This window comes from Pimephales promelas, chromosome 22 (genome assembly GCF_988280905.1).
Source record: "Pimephales promelas chromosome 22, fPimPro1.hap1.1, whole genome shotgun sequence".
Taxonomy (NCBI): domain Eukaryota; kingdom Metazoa; phylum Chordata; class Actinopteri; order Cypriniformes; family Leuciscidae; genus Pimephales; species Pimephales promelas.
Window position 1 is genome coordinate 2,110,618 of NC_142790.1, and position 17,915 is coordinate 2,128,532.

The 17,915-nt window shown below is 42.3% G+C and overlaps 1 protein-coding gene across 7 annotated transcripts in view; it reads right to left on the reverse strand.

Annotated features, from left to right (window-relative positions):
- Positions 1-17,915, reverse strand: part of pard3aa (par-3 family cell polarity regulator alpha, a) — a 516,002-nt gene that overhangs the window by 11,841 nt on the left and 486,246 nt on the right. For all 7 annotated transcript variants that reach the window (XM_089125821.1, XM_089125818.1, XM_089125820.1 and 4 more), the window contains one exon: positions 7,777-7,900. In XM_089125821.1, coding sequence (XP_088981947.1) covers positions 7,777-7,900 — 124 coding nt within the window. The remainder of the gene's footprint in view (positions 1-7,776; positions 7,901-17,915) is intronic.

A 17,915-nucleotide genomic window follows, 5' to 3' on the forward strand; every position in this document is an offset into this window, starting at 1 on the left:
TTATGACAACACTGAGGTGTCTGTCTTATGTTAAAGGACAGTACAATAGAGAATGTGAAAGTGACAACAGCTATAGACAGACTCATCATTCCTCTCATCCCTTAGAAACTCACTTTTCTGCTCGAGTGCTTGTACACTAGGAAAGGTTTATCTATATCATTTAGTGCCAGAGTGCTCTAGCAGCCACTCAGATCACCTTAACAGCATCACAGCTTAACAATGCACTGAAAACAATACAAATGACGATCCAAAACACCCTGGCATGGCGACACTGGTAACTCAGATAATACCTAGCAACATTTTAGAAACCTCCCAGAACACCTTGGTAACAACACACTAAAACACTCATATAACCACCTTGCAAGAACTCAAATTCATTTCAAAGGACCCAAGCAACTACATAGTAAAAACACAGAGAACACCCTAATATTAACCTAACAACACCATAGAAACCCCAAAACTGCATAGCAACTCACTAAAAACCACCTAGCAACACCTTAGAAACCTTTTCAGAAGATGCTGGAAACACATTAAAACACACAGAACACCATAATAACTATAGCAACGCCTGAAGAAGACCACATGAACCACATAGTGACATTAAAAACTCAATACCTTCTTAATAACCAGCTAACAACACCTTAGAAACATCCCAGAAGGCATTAGCAACTGCATTGCAACACACTAAAACAGCCAGGACACCCTAATAACTACCTGACAACACCTTAGAAACATCACAGACGACATAGCAACACACTAAAACAGCCAGGACACCCAATTAACTACCTGACAACACCTTAGAAACGTCACAGAAGGCATAGCAACACACTAAAACAGCCAGGACACCCAATTAACTACCTGACAACACCTTAGAAACGTCACAGAAGGCATAGCAACACAGTACAACAGCCAGGACACCCAATTAACTACCTGACAACACCTTAGAAACATCACAGAAGGCATAGCAACACACTAAAACAGCCAGGACACCCAAATAACTACCTGACAACACCTTAGAAACATCACAGAAGGCATAGCAACACACTAAAACAGCCAGGACACCCAATTAACTACCTGACAACACTTTAGAAACGTCACAGAAGGCATTAGCAACTGCATTGCAACACACTAAAACAGCCAGGACACCCTAATAACTACCTGACAACACCTTAGAAACGTCACAGAAGGCATAACAACACACTAAAACAGCCAGGACACCCAATTAACTACCTGACAACACCTTAGAAACGTCACAGAAGGCATAGCAACACACTAAAACAGCCAGGACACCCAATTAACTACCTGACAACACCTTAGAAACATCACAGAAGGCATTAGCAACTGCATTGCAACACACTAAAACAGCCAGGACACCCTAATAACTACCTGACAACACCTTAGAAACGTCACAGAAGGCATAGCAACACACTAAAACAGCCAGGACACCCAATTAACTACCTGACAACACCTTAGAAACGTCACAGAAGGCATAGCAACACACTAAAACAGCCAGGACACCCAATTAACTACCTGACAACACCTTAGAAACGTCACAGAAGGCATTAGCAACTGCATTGCAACACACTAAAACAGCCAGGACACCCAAATAACTACCTGACAACACCTTAGAAACATCACAGAAGGGATAGCAACACACTAAAATAGTCAGGACACCGTAATAAGTACCTGACATCACCTTAGAAATGTCACAGAAGGCATTAGCAACTGCATAGCAACAGACTAAAACAGTCAGGACACCCTAATAACTACCTGACAACACCTTAGAAACATCACAGAAGGCATAGCAACGCACTAAAACAGCCAGGACACCCAATTAACTACCTGACAACACCTTAGAAACATCACAGAAGGCATAGCAACACACTAAAATAGTCAGGACACCGTAATAAGTACCTGACATCACCTTAGAAATGTCACAGAAGGCATTAGCAACTGCATAGCAACAGACTAAAACAGTCAGGACACCCTAATAACTACCTGACAACACCTTAGAAACATCACAGACGACATAGCAACACACTAAAACAGCCAGGACACCCAATTAACTACCTGACAACACCTTAGAAACGTCACAGAAGGCATAGCAACACAGTACAACAGCCAGGACACCCAATTAACTACCTGAAAACACCTTAGAAACATCACAGAAGGCATAGCAACACACTAAAACAGCCAGGACACCCAATTAACTACCTGACAACACCTTAGAAACATCACAGACGACATAGCAACACACTAAAACAGCCAGGACACCCAATTAACTACCTGACAACACCTTAGAAACGTCACAGAAGGCATAGCAACACAGTACAACAGCCAGGACACCCAATTAACTACCTGACAACACCTTAGAAACGTCACAGAAGGCATAGCAACACAGTACAACAGCCAGGACACCCAATTAACTACCTGACAACACCTTAGAAACGTCACAGAAGGCATAGCAACACACTAAAACAGCCAGGACACCCAATTAACTACCTGACAACACCTTAGAAACGTCACAGAAGGCATTAGCAACTGCATTGCAACACACTAAAACAGCCAGGACTCCCTAATAACTACCTGACAACACCCTAGAAATGTCACAGAAGGCATACCAACGCACTAAAACAGCCAGGACACCCAATTAACTACCTGACAACACCTTAGAAACATCACAGAAGGCATAGCAACACACTAAAACAGTCAGGACACCCAATTAACTACCTGACAACACCATAGAAACGTCATAGAAGGCATTAGCAACTGCATAGCAACACACTAAAACAGTCAGGACACCCTAATAACTACCTGACAACACCTTAGAAACGTCACAGAAGGCATTAGCAACTGCATAGCAACACACAAAAACAGGACACCCTAACTACCTAACAACACCATAGAAACATCACAGAAGGCATAGCAACACACTAAAACAGTCAGGACACCGTAATAAGTACCTGACAACACCTTAGAAATGTCACAGAAGGCATTAGCAACTGCATAGCAACAGACTAAAACAGTCAGGACACCCTAATATCTACCTGACAGCACCTTAGAAACGTCACAGAAGGCATTAGCAACTGCATAGCAACACACAAAAACAGGACACCCAACTACCTGACAACACCTTAGAAACATCACAGGAGATGCTGGCAACTGCATAAAAACATATTTAAACATCCAAAACACTCTAAAAATGACCTAGCAACAAAACCACACAAACTGCATAGTAACATATTAAAAACCCAAGAACATCTTAATAACCACCTAACAGCACCTTAAAAACCTCCCAGAAGATATTACTAATTACATACAAATACACTAAAACACCACAATAACTACAGTTTAACAGTTTAGAACTGCTATGTACTGTTATAACAGTTTAAAAAAATGTCATAAAATGTCCCTTGGTGTCTCTCAGACCCTAAACATGGGTTGAATGTGTACTGCACCAGGATCTGAGTTCAGTTCAGAACAGAGAGTCCCCACATCCCCTGTAGGCAATCTCGGTTTTATCATCTAGCTCTAAATCTACTGAACGTGGAGGGATATAAAAGAGAAGAAAGGCAATCCACGAATATTTCACAGGGGGGACACTAATCTCTAACCTGGAGTGTAGTTATCTATCCACTGTAGGCTCATTATCATGTAGAACTCTTCTTTTCGCCTACATGCAGCAAATGTTCATTGAGCTTACAGTATGTTCCTGCAGTGCTGATTCAAGAGCTGAGAGATAACCTCATCTAAACATTGGCCGCAGTGGGTCGGCTGGGTTTTCTGATTCCATTTCGGTTTCCCGTGTGGTTTATAATCAAAGAAAACATGCTGGTTCCTCTGAATCCTGAAATCAATGGCATTCTTTCGAGTCACGAATTGCTTGCCAGCACCGAGGTCCTTGTAAAAGAGGGGGAAAGGACACAAACACGGGCCTAATTTGTGCGTGTGTGTGTGATCTATGCACCGGCATAATACTTCCGTCCCTTGTGTGGTCTGATCGTCTTAACAAAAGATTGATGTTTATTGGTTGAGACGGGCCGGCAAGCCTCTGGAAAGAACATGCTCTTTATGACAAACATCTGGAAAAGCCCCTTTCAAAGTCATAGCGAAAAATGCTGGGCGTGATATACAAGGGAGGCATAACAAGACACGTCTAATTGTCTATTTACCGGTGGAGGTCTGTGACAGGTTCTGGCCATGGGGCGATTATCGGCGATCTGGGATGGCAGCTCGTCGCCACACATAAAAACCTGATGACGGGTTTCTTTCAGTCCTCGGGGGATTGTGAACACACCTTAATCACTGTCCTAATGTGCGTCTCATGCTGTCAGAACTCATGCTGGGTTTGAAGGATTATCTGGGGTGTACTTAGCCATTTTTCTTCATAAAGAAATGAGCGGCGTTTGATGTGAAGTTGGGAGTTTTGCCACATAGCTACATATTTAAAAGGCAATCAATCATTGTTTCATGGCACTTTGATTTTATGTTGCACTTGAGGGACATTTCTGAATGGTGTAAGGCACGGTATTTATAAATCAAAGCTATAAATAACAACCAAGAGACTTTGTAACTAGGTGCTCACAAGTAAATGGTAATTAGTTGAGTGCTTTTCATATGAATATAATAAATCTTACTGAAAATACAGTGGGGACACCATGGTATGATGATGATTGAAATATATACCATGACGATACTCACTGATAATCATATATATCATGGTATTTAGAAAGCACTCTAATGGTACTTATAATAATAATTCAGAATACCACTTGTAAAATAAATCAAACAAACAGACAGTACTACTATGGATGAGATCATTTTTTCAAAGCACGCTCTTAAAAAAACAAAAACAAAAAAACAACAGTATTTAAATATTTTGCATTTAGGAAGGCATGGATGTGCATGTGTTTTACTGTATATTATCTACTACACAAACAAGCATATATTTAAAATGCCAGAGCCCATGTCAAAAATCCAATGGTATCCCAAAGGGGGGGGGGGGGGGGAAGCCATGGTGATACCTGGTAATTGGTAATTCAATGGTCCTTTTATAAAAACGTCTCATTCCTCATCTGACGTTGAACAAGTTTTCACTGTTACATCAGTGCACCAAAACTAATTTTGGATGCTCTCAGAGGAACATGTGACTTTGTTTTGACAGTTTTATATCGTCATTATATCAAGCTTATGGCAGTAGGATCAACAAGACTGTTATGGCTACAAACGCCTCCCTTGCACTCTCTTATACTGCTTAACCATTACTCTCTCGACCTGCCGCTACGACTGACGGCTGTATATTTCTACAAGTCAACAGGACCACAGTGCTCAGACCTTAAATCAACGTCAAACCTGTTTGTATTCGCTTTGATTGAGTGTATGAAACACCTGGACCAACTGATTCCTTGTGATGTGAAAACTTAGCATTACACTGTTGTTAGTAGAACCGTAACCACATTAAACAGTGAAGGGGACTCTCCTTTACATTTAATCTTGAATACTTGGTTACATCCTAAATGCCTGGTTCAGATTACATGATTTTAGCCCGATTTTGGCACGATCCATTTGACTTAGGGTGTCTCGGGGATTCGTAAACGACAACGGGCGTTGGGACGCAAGATTCAATCGTATCATCTCGTATAGTGTGTCATAGTGGGCGACAACCTACGTCGCGTCTGCGACACTTCACGGCATCACGACAAAAAGACTAGCATGTTTAATTTTTTTAACGGTCGTCCACGACGGTTCCGTCACATGATTGAGGTTGACCAATAGGAGCACAATCTTTTCCGTACACAACTTTCAAAAAAGGCGAAACGAAAGAGAGACGATGGTGCTAACGTTAAAACTAAAAGTAGAAATATATAAGAAAACAACATTTTACCTCAAGTTCTCGTTGGAGGATTGACAGCCCATACTGTCCAGGAACGTGTCCATTGTTGGGTTTTCTTTATTTTTTAAATTTTTTTCTGAACACAGGACAGCCGATACAACACTCACCGCTTCATCCATTGTTTGTTTACGTTCGTTTCCGGAAGTCACTCGCTACTAGTTTCGCCTTCTCGATGACATCACGCGCCTCGTTAAAGACGGCACGCGATGACTGGTCAGGAAGTAACGTGTAGTCTGACATGTTTCTCGTCCACGTCACGATAAGATTTTAGGAGTCAAAATCACGTAATCCGACACAGACTATCGTAACAGACAAAAATAATTGTGTAATCTGAACCAGGCATAACACACCCCTCAGCTATTATTTGACACAATTGCCACCTTTTTTAGAGCTGGAGCTTTTCCCATGCAAAAAACTACCAACATATCCTTCACACAACCTGGGTACTGCAACAGTGCCAACCACATGTAGAAAATGTCTAAACCGCAGACTTCAGGAAATTCACCCTTCTTATAATAGCCTGAAAGACTCTAAGGCATTCCCTGGTTCCCACCTAGAACGTTTTTTTTTTAAATGTCTTTTTTTAAATGACATTTTTTAAATGGAAAAAAAATGTCTCTAGTCTTTTAGCAATGAAAACTATAACAAGCAATTAAGCACCTTCCAGCTTGACTCCTCTAGTTCGGTGCTGTGCAAACAACTGTACTAGAACTTCCTGTACTAGAAGCCCCAGACACTGTGACACCATTAAGTACCGAGAGAGACCATATGTATTATATGTATCCCCATAAATGGGACATAAGTTATGTCCTTTTGACTTAACTGTCATCAAGTAGATCTATTCATTAAATATCTTTCATTAGCAGTGATAAAAACCCATACACTTACTCTTTGTGTGTAAGAGAGATACAACCCCTTTCTACAGACCAGTTTAATAGAGCCTAGGAAGGAGGCGCTTAAGACTTGGGCCAGTAAAACAACCACCTTATAACCACACAGAACAACCTAGATATCAACCATAACACCCTGCAACATCCAGAATGCCCTAGCAACTACATAGCAATACCTTGGCAACAACCCACAAGAAGTAGTGTGTCAGCGAAATTTCCAAGGACAAGCACCACTCGCGTTTCAGAAAATGTAAAATTCTAGATTTTCTACTCTTCCATTTGGTACCACAAGTACCAAATAAATAACACACTTCACCTTTGAGCAAGTGCATTTTCATTATGCATCCATCATTAATCTTTAAGGTAAGTGTCTGAGATGCTGAATTTTCTATATTTTTTGCTTCTGCTCTCTGCACTGATCTGAGTGAAACAGAACATTAATGCATTAATTGAGTTTAACGCATTCTAATCTCTGTAGAGCTATTCAAGACCTGGAAGGAAAACGGAGGCCAAATATGTGTCGGAGAGGACAGGGTCAGAGAGCTGACCTCTAATTTAGGAAATGGTTCCATTCCTTGGGGTAATTAGCCTGTCATCTTTTAAAATCCCCTCCGTGCCTTTAACAGGAAGTCACAAGACAGACCGCCATGTCCATTACAGAGCAAAGATACACAGCTATTTGACCTTTCACCCCTTACAATTCCATTCCCAGCCTCTTGAGCAGTGTATATTATTTTAACTTGCTGATAAAGATAAAATAATGGCTAGCCTCTGAGGACAAAATGTTAAAACACATTCACCTTTGTGCAGACCTAACAAATACAGGCAAGGTTGGGGGCAAATAAACAGTGAGATGCATTTTTGAAAGAAGATAAAATAAAATCTAAAAAAACAAATGCTCCTCAGAACAAACACCACTCATGTGATCTCTGACAATATCTCATTATAATACATGTTGCCCTGAACACCAAACACCAGGCTTTTTGCACTCACCCTCTGTTGCTGTTGAAAGCTGTAGGATCGACGGCGGTCATCAGGTTCCTCCTCGTGCTTGGTCTGCTGGAACTCTTGCCGTAGCCGGTGTATCCGGTCATGGTTGCTAGGCGCCAGTCTGTTGCTATAGAGGAGAGAAGAAGAAAAAAAAAGATCACATATCCTCATTTATGACATAACCAGTGGTCCAGACATCAACCTGAGAAGAACAATGACCAGATGGTACACTCCAGATGATATCAGCTTGAATAAAACATACAAGACGGTACAGTACAGCATGTTTCCTGATAAGAACACAGCTTGTTTCCTAAATCAATAGCATAAGCACCATTTGAGCCCATGTGCCCCTATCCATTTTGCTAAATTACACGTACGGACACGGTCCATTACTTTTTCCACATTTGGCTTGTGCTTGCCGGCATCTTGAGAACATGAAACGGACCAAACGTTTCCGTGAAGGACTCCCCAGTGAACCATGGCCAATGATACATGTCCCTCTTACGACGGGGAGTCAAAGGCCCACATCTCAGCCCAGCTCCCCATTCGAGAACTCCGAGAGACTCATTTGCATTCCTTTCATTAAGAGCTGGGGAAAGTGACCGTCAATGGGAATCAATATGCCTTGTCCCCCTAATCAAGCCTCGCTTTTTATCTACTCCACCACACGGGCTGCTGGTGACAAACGCCTCATTATGATACAACATCCTGTCTGACAAATACGTCTCATTTATACAGAGGAGAACTAAGGAAGGAAATTCTCAAAAAGGGGGTGTCAATGAAAGCACAAAGAGGTAAATCATTAAGCTTGCAACAATATGGAGAACCCAGCAATAAAAGGACAGGATACAGATTTACCAAGATGTCATCTCTGTGTGGTGCTGATACAGGTGGTTGACGCTGATGGCTTACTTAAGATGAGATGTCTGGCCTAAATGTACTCATAATTGTAGATCACAAGCAGGAACAGCCCACTGACTGAAATGGCCACTCCGACACATTGCCAATCAACCTTCATTAAAACTAGCGCTAAATGGCCTTCCATAAAAACCAAATGGAGCCGAATGAGAATCGTATGAGTGGTGATGACTGAACATCCTTGTCCTGTTGTTGCATGAAGCTATTAGAATCAATTGTATTAGCTTTACTTCATTTAACCCCCCATTCCAATATTCATATGTGATGGAGGAAGAGCTAGAGGGCCATCAAATGCATTTGCAAGGCGGTGAAAATAGGAGTGTTTTAAATTAAGCGAATCATTGAGCCGTATGCCGTGTGCATTTGGTTTTGCAAATACAGGCAGGTAATCTACTCGCCGTTTCAAGCATCAAATCCTATATGTGTCCATTTAAAATAGTGTTCCCACCATTACCAAGCATAATAATCCACTAAAACAGGCACAGGAAAGGATTTCAAAGCTATTTTTAAAAGTGAGATATTATCAATATGAGAGTTTTGGGCCAAACGGAAGGCTGAATTTTAAAAATACCATTTGATAAGTTATCACAAAATGTGGAAAGTGCATTATCTTTATCCACTGACATTTGCTGACATTTTAGCAGAAATAAAAACCTGAAAAAATGCTGTACTCAAAGAAACGTCAAGCGGCTTCGAGGGTGATTGAAGCTAGGGATGATAAAGTTGGAGGTAACTGTATGCGAGACATGCAATCTTTGCACTGTAGTATGTTTCAAGTAATATTACAGTGTGTGTGAACAGATTACACTGTAAGGATCATAGACATCTGTAGACTTTTGATGACCACTCTCATGCAGACAAAGCAGTCAAAGCCTGAGAAAAAATAAACAAATCGCTCGGCCATTACTGCACATCTGCGAGGGGAAATTCATTTGGCCATTAGCTCCTGTAAACGTGTGATTACACATTAGCATCGGGTGGCAATGTGCCTAGCGTCTATGTTTGCGGCATGAGGGCCGCTAACAAGCTTTGAGCAGAACATAGAAAATTGGCAAACAAAGCTTTGACCGAGAGAACAAGAGAATAGAGATCTGCAAATGAACATGCTCTGGTCTTATTCATGACATGAAGGAAATCTAATAATGATGCAAACTATCGGCAGTATCATGTACCAGGGATGGCCAACATCAAAGAGTTAGCCATATGATTGGATTAAAAGGGGACAGTCTTGACACTAAACCATCACTCCACACGCCTATTAAGGTCTTTGTTGTATGTATTGCCATCTTCATACATTAGCAGATGGACAGAGAAGGTGCATTAGCTTAATCTCCCTGTCTAGAAACGGCCTTCCTCTGACTCCAAAACAAACAGTAGAGATTTGGTCGTTAAAGCCTAAGGAAGACCCTGTAAAAGTTAAAGTGACCATAAGCTGAGTCATTGAGCCTGGTAACCAGCTGAGGCTTGAGCTCAAACTAGTAAACAAACCAAACAACCGACCTTCATCCAAAATCCAATGACCTTCCATTGTCATTGAAGAGATCAATTTAGAAAATGAAAAGTGAACAGCCACAGATGTGGACAAGACCACTCTCTATGTCATAGGGACACCAGGAAATTACAAAATTGACAGACAAAAATGAAAATGATCTACTCATGAAATGGGGTTCAACATATGTGCCTCGATTAGATCAACAGGAGAACTTTCATAAGCAGCATTTCCATTACAATTGGTCTTTTTGGACCAGTGTTGTGTACTTGAGACTTGGACTCGGTCTCGAGATCATATTTTAATGGTCTCGGTCTTGTCATGGACTCGTGTGCATTTCACTCGGAACTCGCGTATTCGAATATATTAGGACTCTGACTCATTCCTGAGTTCACTCGAGTCCCATTCAAAATATGTCATGATTATTACTGTATGTTAATATTTCTTTAAATTTCTGTTTGATTGATACGTCCAATGATTGCTGACTTTCTTGTGCGCAACTGACTATAACGACTACAACTATAACGTTTGCAGCACGGAAATGCAGTAGGACCCAGGTCGGATGTGATGTGGAGCCTCTAGCTCAACTATGTATTGAAAATGTCTACCTTATCATCCATAATTGAGTTTGCATATAAGAGCCACACATAATTTGTGTTCAGTAATGTTATGTGAAAGAGCACTTACTGATTGTAATAACTGTAAGTCATAATTGTAATAAAATTACCTTTACACCACTATATGGCCTTTTTACCATGACAGTGTACATGATTCCATGGTATATTTGGTTTACTTTTTGAGTATGGTGTCAATTTTATTGTTACCACCAAATATTTTACATATTCTTGAAGATATCTTGAAGATGTCTGGTTTCAGACCCATCCTTAGGTTATCCAGCCACTCTGGTCTCGGTCTCGTCTCGGACTCGACTCTCTCTGTTCTCGGTCTTGACTCGGACTCGACTCTCTTTGATCTCGGTCTCGTCTCGGACTCGACTCTCTCTGGTCTCTGTCTCGACTCAGACTCGACTCTCTTTGGTCTCGGTCTCGACTCAGACTCGACTCTCTTTGGTCTCGGTCTCGACTCGGACTCGACTCGGACTCGGTCTCGACTCGGACTCGACTCTCTTTGGTCTCGGTCTCGTCTCGGACTCGACTCTCTCTGTTCTCGGTCTCGACTCGGACTCGACTCTCTTTGATCTCGGTCTCGACTCGGACTCGACTCTCTTTGTTCTCGGTCTTGACTCGGACTCATCTCTCTTTGGTCTCGGTCTCGACTCGGACTCGACTCTCTTTGGTCTCGGTCTTGACTCGGACTCGACTCTCTTTGGTCTCGGTCTCGTCTCGGACTCGACTCTCTTTGGTCTCGGTCTCGACTCGGACTCGACTCTCTTTGGTCTCGGTCTCGACTCGGACTCGACTCTCTCTGGTCTCGGTCTCGACTCGACTCTCTTTGGTCTCGGTCTCGTCTCGGACTCGACTCTCTCTGGTCTCGGACGGTCTTGACTCGGACTCGACTCTCTCTGTTCTCTGTCTCGACTCGGACTCGACTCTCTTTGATCTCGGTCTCGTCTCGGACTTGACTCTCTTTGGTCTCGGTCTCGACTCGGACTCGACTCTCTTTGGTCTCGGTCTTGACTCGGACTCGACTCTCTTTGATCTCGGTCTCGTCTCGGACTCGACTCTCTTTGGTCTCGGTCTCGTCTCGGACTCGACTCTCTTTGGTCTCGGTCTTGACTCGGACTCGACTCTCTTTGATCTCGGTCTCGTCTCGGACTCGACTCTCTTTGGTCTCGGTCTCGTCTCGGACTCGACTCTCTTTGGTCTCGGCTCGGACTCGACCGTCTATGGTCACTGTCTCGACTTGGACTCGAGTGAGCTGGTCTCGACTACAACACTGCTTTGGACAATAGGTTATGAAATTCCCTCCCCCCTTGAAATTAGTAGTTGGAATCGTAAAAGAGTGCCCATGTGCGTTAAGTGCTGGCGGCCACCCATCTCATTTACTCTCCCTATTCAATCTTCCTTTAGAAAAGAAGACAAATCTTTCTATCTGTTCACTGGAGTCCATGAATACTCCAACATCACTGCACATGATTAGACTCTGCACGCGGTTGACATCAGGTGTAGTGTGGGTTATAAATACCTATGGGCATGCATCATTGTCAGCCACAGGGCCCGGCTAAACAAGACCTCACAAAGACCTGCAGCAATTTGCGTCAATAAAGCAGGGACAATTAGAACAAATGCACCCATAAGCCAAACAACGGAGGTGGGTGAGGAGGCGGCGGAGTATGAGGGGAGGATGATGAGGGATCGCTTTCCCCAGCCTCTTGTTTATGCATCAGATTAAAGGTCAGGCGGTATGCAACCTGAAGCCAGCTTAAAGGACGAGCCTGTGTTGTTTGAGAGATAGCGTTCAGGGCTGGAGACGTCTTCATGTTTATTTTCGTCTCTCCTCCCCAAAGACAGATTCAAGGGGAAAACGGTCTGACAGTAACGCAATTAAAGGCAAAGAAAGATAAAATATCCATATGCCACACCATTTAACAAGCCATCAGTTTCATTCTCCCAATACAATGAAACTCATTCAATATCCGTCTGTGTTCTCTGACTGAAAGGTCAGTTTGCGATTGTCCGCACCCCGTTTGCTCTACCCTTCCCCCTCCTTTTCTTGTTCGTTGTATTCTATCATTTTCTACGCACACCCTTTCCCGCTCAGGACTCTTTCTCAATATGCTGAATAACACCTTTTGCCTGCTTACTTTACGCCCCCAGAAAGCAATTTCTCTGAAGACAGAAGGTTATTGTTGCAGATTAAACTCTCTGAATCGAGTGTGATGCATGGGTAGCACTGACATCAGAGGCATCTGACTAAACAGGGCTCCTCACCTGTTCTTGCTCAGAGAAAACTCAATGTGACAACACTGAGATAATGCCTAGTTAAAACCATAACGAAAGGAGGGGAAAAAAAGAAACCAAAGCGGCAGAGCCCCACTGGGAGTCATCAAGTGAAGCGGACCAAGTTATTACCATGTGCTTTATGGATCCGGTGCTTGTAGATTGGCAAAACGATTTGGTCTGGAAGTAAAATGTGGAATGCTATGCGAATGGAGTAAATGAATGTGTCCAATCTTAAGTCTGATGTAGGATTTTTTGCTTATAAACCGTCGGAAAGCACCTGCGACACTGACGTATGAATGCTTCTTGTCTTTGGGTTGGTCATTTGGTCCTTCTTTACAAGAGAATCCTTCTAATATGATGTCCATCAGGACATAGTTTTGACCTGTTTTGTACATGGGCTTAGCTGTTCATTAGGTGACCCAAGTTATAGATGGGTTTTGGCCAGCTGGTTTTGACTTGGACGACCACCTTTGTCAGCAAGCTGGCCTTTTATTGTCATTAACTGGTTTATATGATTATTCCAATACATTCTCATCCTAGGGCGTCATATAGTGATACTTTTGACAATGCGTAAACATCCAACGCACATGGCACCCTTCGGTTATGGGTAGGTTTAGGTCTGGGGTAGACCACTAGGAGGCGCCTTCTGGCCCACATATATCTGCATCTCATATTGACGCTAAATGTGCGTTGGATGTAGACGAAATGTCAAAAGCGTCAGTATATGACGCCTTGGGATGAGAACAGGCTGATTATTCAAATACACTAAAAGTTAGTAGATCTAGTTTGGACCTAGTAGAGGCTAAACCACCCTGAACTATCAACAAACCAGCTTCCATGTTTAATAAGACTGCTTTATTTTCCTATCAAGGATCTCTGGTTCTGTCCCCAATGCCCCCTTCAACATAGTTTCAACAATACACACACACAGAGACAGAGAGAGAGAGAGAGATGATTCTGATGCCCAATGTACAATTCCAATTCTTTTTATCAGATTATTGTCAGTTTGATATTCTGTCAGACTATCTGGTTTCTTTCCATGTCCTCCAAATCTTCATCATAGCAGATATGGGAGATGAAAAGAAGGGTTTGCTTTTGCCCTCAGTCATATTGCATCAACTCAAAGCTTAAGTCATATTAATTCTATACCCCTGCGGACTCAATTCCCTTCAAAGACTGTCATATCTATCGGCTCCCTTCATAGATCTGTACAGATGGCATGGGCAGATTAAATCAGAAATACTGCTGGTCATTTTCAGGGATAAAACAAAAGTTAACTTTTTATCACTTATCTTTACAGGAAATAAATGAGCATCACAACAATCTGAGCATCACAACTGTCTGAATTTGAATGTGACCTCAACTTTCTTTGGTCAATTGAATTCGCAGTTGTTTTATTCTCCTCGCGTTAATCCAATCTTTCTCATCATCATTCTTTTGAGTTTTCCCTTTCTTCATCATGGCCTGCTTTCCTTTGTCTCATTTATCTCTTTTATCTTCCCCCAGCTCTTCCTTCTGATCACTTATCCTTTATATTCCGATGCTTTCTTTCATTTCATTGCGCTGTGAGGCCTGGCAGTAAATCAAAGTTTGACCGGTTCATGTTCTCGTATTGAATGAGTGACAGGTGCAGATTTGACAAAGGGCGATAATGCTGCAGGCTTAGGGGTCTCTGACTTCACCCACGTTCCCCACGACTGATGTACGGCTGTGCCCCCGACGACCCTATGTCCTCTGCCAAGTGCCCCGCTCCCAGAGGGCCGTCGCTCCCTAACAAGCAGCCCTGCTGCGGATATGAGGCGTGCTTTTGTTCCTGTCTCCCTGTTCCCATTTCTCTCTGTAGTGTAGCCTCCAGTACTCCTTTCAGAGAAAAACAGCATGACAAAGATGCGGGCTGGCCCAATTAGAGAGGCTGGGGATGCGTGTATGGATTGCGTAAGGGCCCTTAAGTGCACAACGGGGCTCCTGATGAGTGTGCCTGGACCCCCATTGGGAAGTCAGAGGTGGAGCCCCGTTTACTACTTGTATGTGAGCACCTGCACACACACCCTCCCTGGGGAGACATGGACGAGGAATGAAGAGGAGATGAAGAGAGGAAAAGAAGTCTTTCATTTTTGAAATGCACACAGACACACGCTCGCACCAAACCTACCCTGACAGAAACAACACATTTGGTTTTGCTGTTCTCGCCGACATGCTCTCACGGTTTAAATTCTCTCTCAATCTTTATCTCTCGGGGGTTTTTTTTGGTGTAAATCTTGCACCTGTTTCTCAGTGTGAGAACGCTCTTTAGTCTGGCTTACATTCAAACACAATTCACACAGGCAAAGCAGACAAGTAAAACTTCAACGGGTCTTGTCTCTTAACACTTATTTTGCATAGTATTAACACTTAACCTGCTGCTGAATTAATTTATTAGACTTAAACTTTCTATTCATTAACCATGTTCTTGAAAAAACACAATCCTGGAGTGTTGTGCATGATTGCTACAGAAGGTGTTTGCTTCAACACGTCAAAGGAGCCCACCCTAAAGTTTCTATGACATACTAGATTCGATCCCTCCTGCAATGCAAAGCGTGGAAACCACATGTCTGACTGCTTAGAAAAGAACGGGATGAATTTTTAAACAGTTACAACTAGTAACTTATACAGGCTCAACATCTGAAACAAAAATATTGTGCCACACAAATGTGAAAGAGGGCCAGAAAAGAGCATTTAGCAATAGGAAAATACAGATGCCTGCTACCCCAACGCATTCTCTTCCCTAGGCGTCATATACAGTGTTGGGTGTAACTAATTACTAAGTAATTAGTTACTGTAATTTAATTACTTTTCCCTTGAAAAGGTAAAGTAAGGGATTACTCTTCATTTATCTGTAATTTAATTACAGTTACTTCTGATGTAATTGAGGTAAATACTGTGTATAGATCAATCCGATCTCACAGCGATTCGTATGCATTTTATGAGGTGTCTAAATATTACGACCGCACTCGTACAAATTCGTGTATGTATGAAAAAAGGGTGAAATGTCATGAGATCAGACATACGTAAAACAATAGTGGGTTTAACATCAAAATGTATCGTCTGATGCTAAAAAGTATGTTTTTTATAATGTAACCTTCTCCACCTTGGTCAGTTTAAGGATAATTCATGCAATTTTATAGTATTTATCTGAAAGAATTAAAACAGATTCATGTCTGTCCTTGTATTATTCAGCTGGTTGAGATTGATATGGGATTTTGAAAGTAATTAGTAATTAAAAGTAATTAAATACTTTTTAGAGAGAGTAATTAGTACAGTAATCTAATGACACTGTTGAAGAGGTAATTAGTGACTAGTAATTAGTTACTTTTTTAGAGTAACTTACCCAACACTGGTCATATACGATGCTTTTGCCAATGCGTAGACATCCAACGCACATGGCACCCTTTAGCCTTGGGCGGCAGTGGCGCAGTGGTTCATGTGGGTTGTCTACAAACCGAAGGGTTGGTGGTTCAATCCTCGGTTCCACCTGACCAAGTGTCGAGGTGTCCATGAGCAAGACACCTAACCCCAGCTGCTCCCGACGAGCTGGCTGGCGCCTTGCATGGCTGACACCGCCGTCGGTGTATGAATGTGTGTGTGAATGGGTGAATGTGAGGCAATATGTAAAGCGCTTTGGTGGCCATTAGGTCTATGAAAGCGCTATATAAATGCAGTCCATTTACCATTTACCATTTAGCGTCAATATAACACGCTTCGGTTATGGGTAGGTTTAGGTCTGGGGTAGGGTTAGGGTTAGACCACTAGGGGGCGCCCTCTGCCCCATATATATCTGCGTCTCATATTGATGCTAAAGGGTGCCATGTGCATTGGATGTATACGCATTGGCAAAAGCGTCAGCATATGACGCCTTGGGATGAGTCAGTCCACTAGAACACGATGCATTCCCTTCGGCCAAACTGGCAGTCCAACTAGGGTGTCCAGACCAGAATGGATGTCTGTAATTGATAGTGATGATTGGTGTAGATGGCAGATTTCGCCCAGGTCTATTAGAAGGCAATCACTTCCTGTAATGGCTGTTGGCCACACCCACCAGGTCTTGCCAACAATGCCAACAAAACATGTAACATTAGTATTACCCAATTCCCTATGCTATCTCACGAGGAACACTCTAAAACTTGACAGTCGGCCAAAACATTGGAGAAGCGCCACTTTAATCTAAAGATGTTCCGGTAAACAGAGGTATTTGTCCACAGCAACACCAGACCTTTATCAATTATTAAATTCAATCCATCATTCTCCCATGGGACTAGGCAATCTTACACATTTATGGTCAGTAAAACCAAAAACAAACTCCTTTATAGACATTGATCTATAATGATTCCAGTCCAAAATCATTAGACCCTATGTGAAATACAAAATGAAGCGTCATTTCTGTAACATAAATGCAGATCCTGGATTGGAATAGAAAACTAGATTTTCAAATCGTCATTGAGTTCAATTGAATTAATCTAACATGTCTTCAGAAATATTTGATTGTAATGTACAGGCCTTTTAAAACGAGTTAGTGAGAACCTAAACCCCAAACAAAAGCAAAAATGGGAAAGCAGAATGACTTCTAGGTAAAACTAAATGGAAGTTTTCGTCGTATTATCGAGCATTAGAGCAGAGGTTTGATTGACAGCTGGATGCAATTTGAAGTTAAGGCTGTTAATCCGGTGTCATTGATTGGTCGGTACTTCGAATCAGAGAGCTTGGCTAGACTGTTCAATGTATTCAGGGCCTGATGCACATGTCTAAGACCCCACGACCTTTCAGTCTGCTTTCACTGAGGTCTCAATATGCCACTT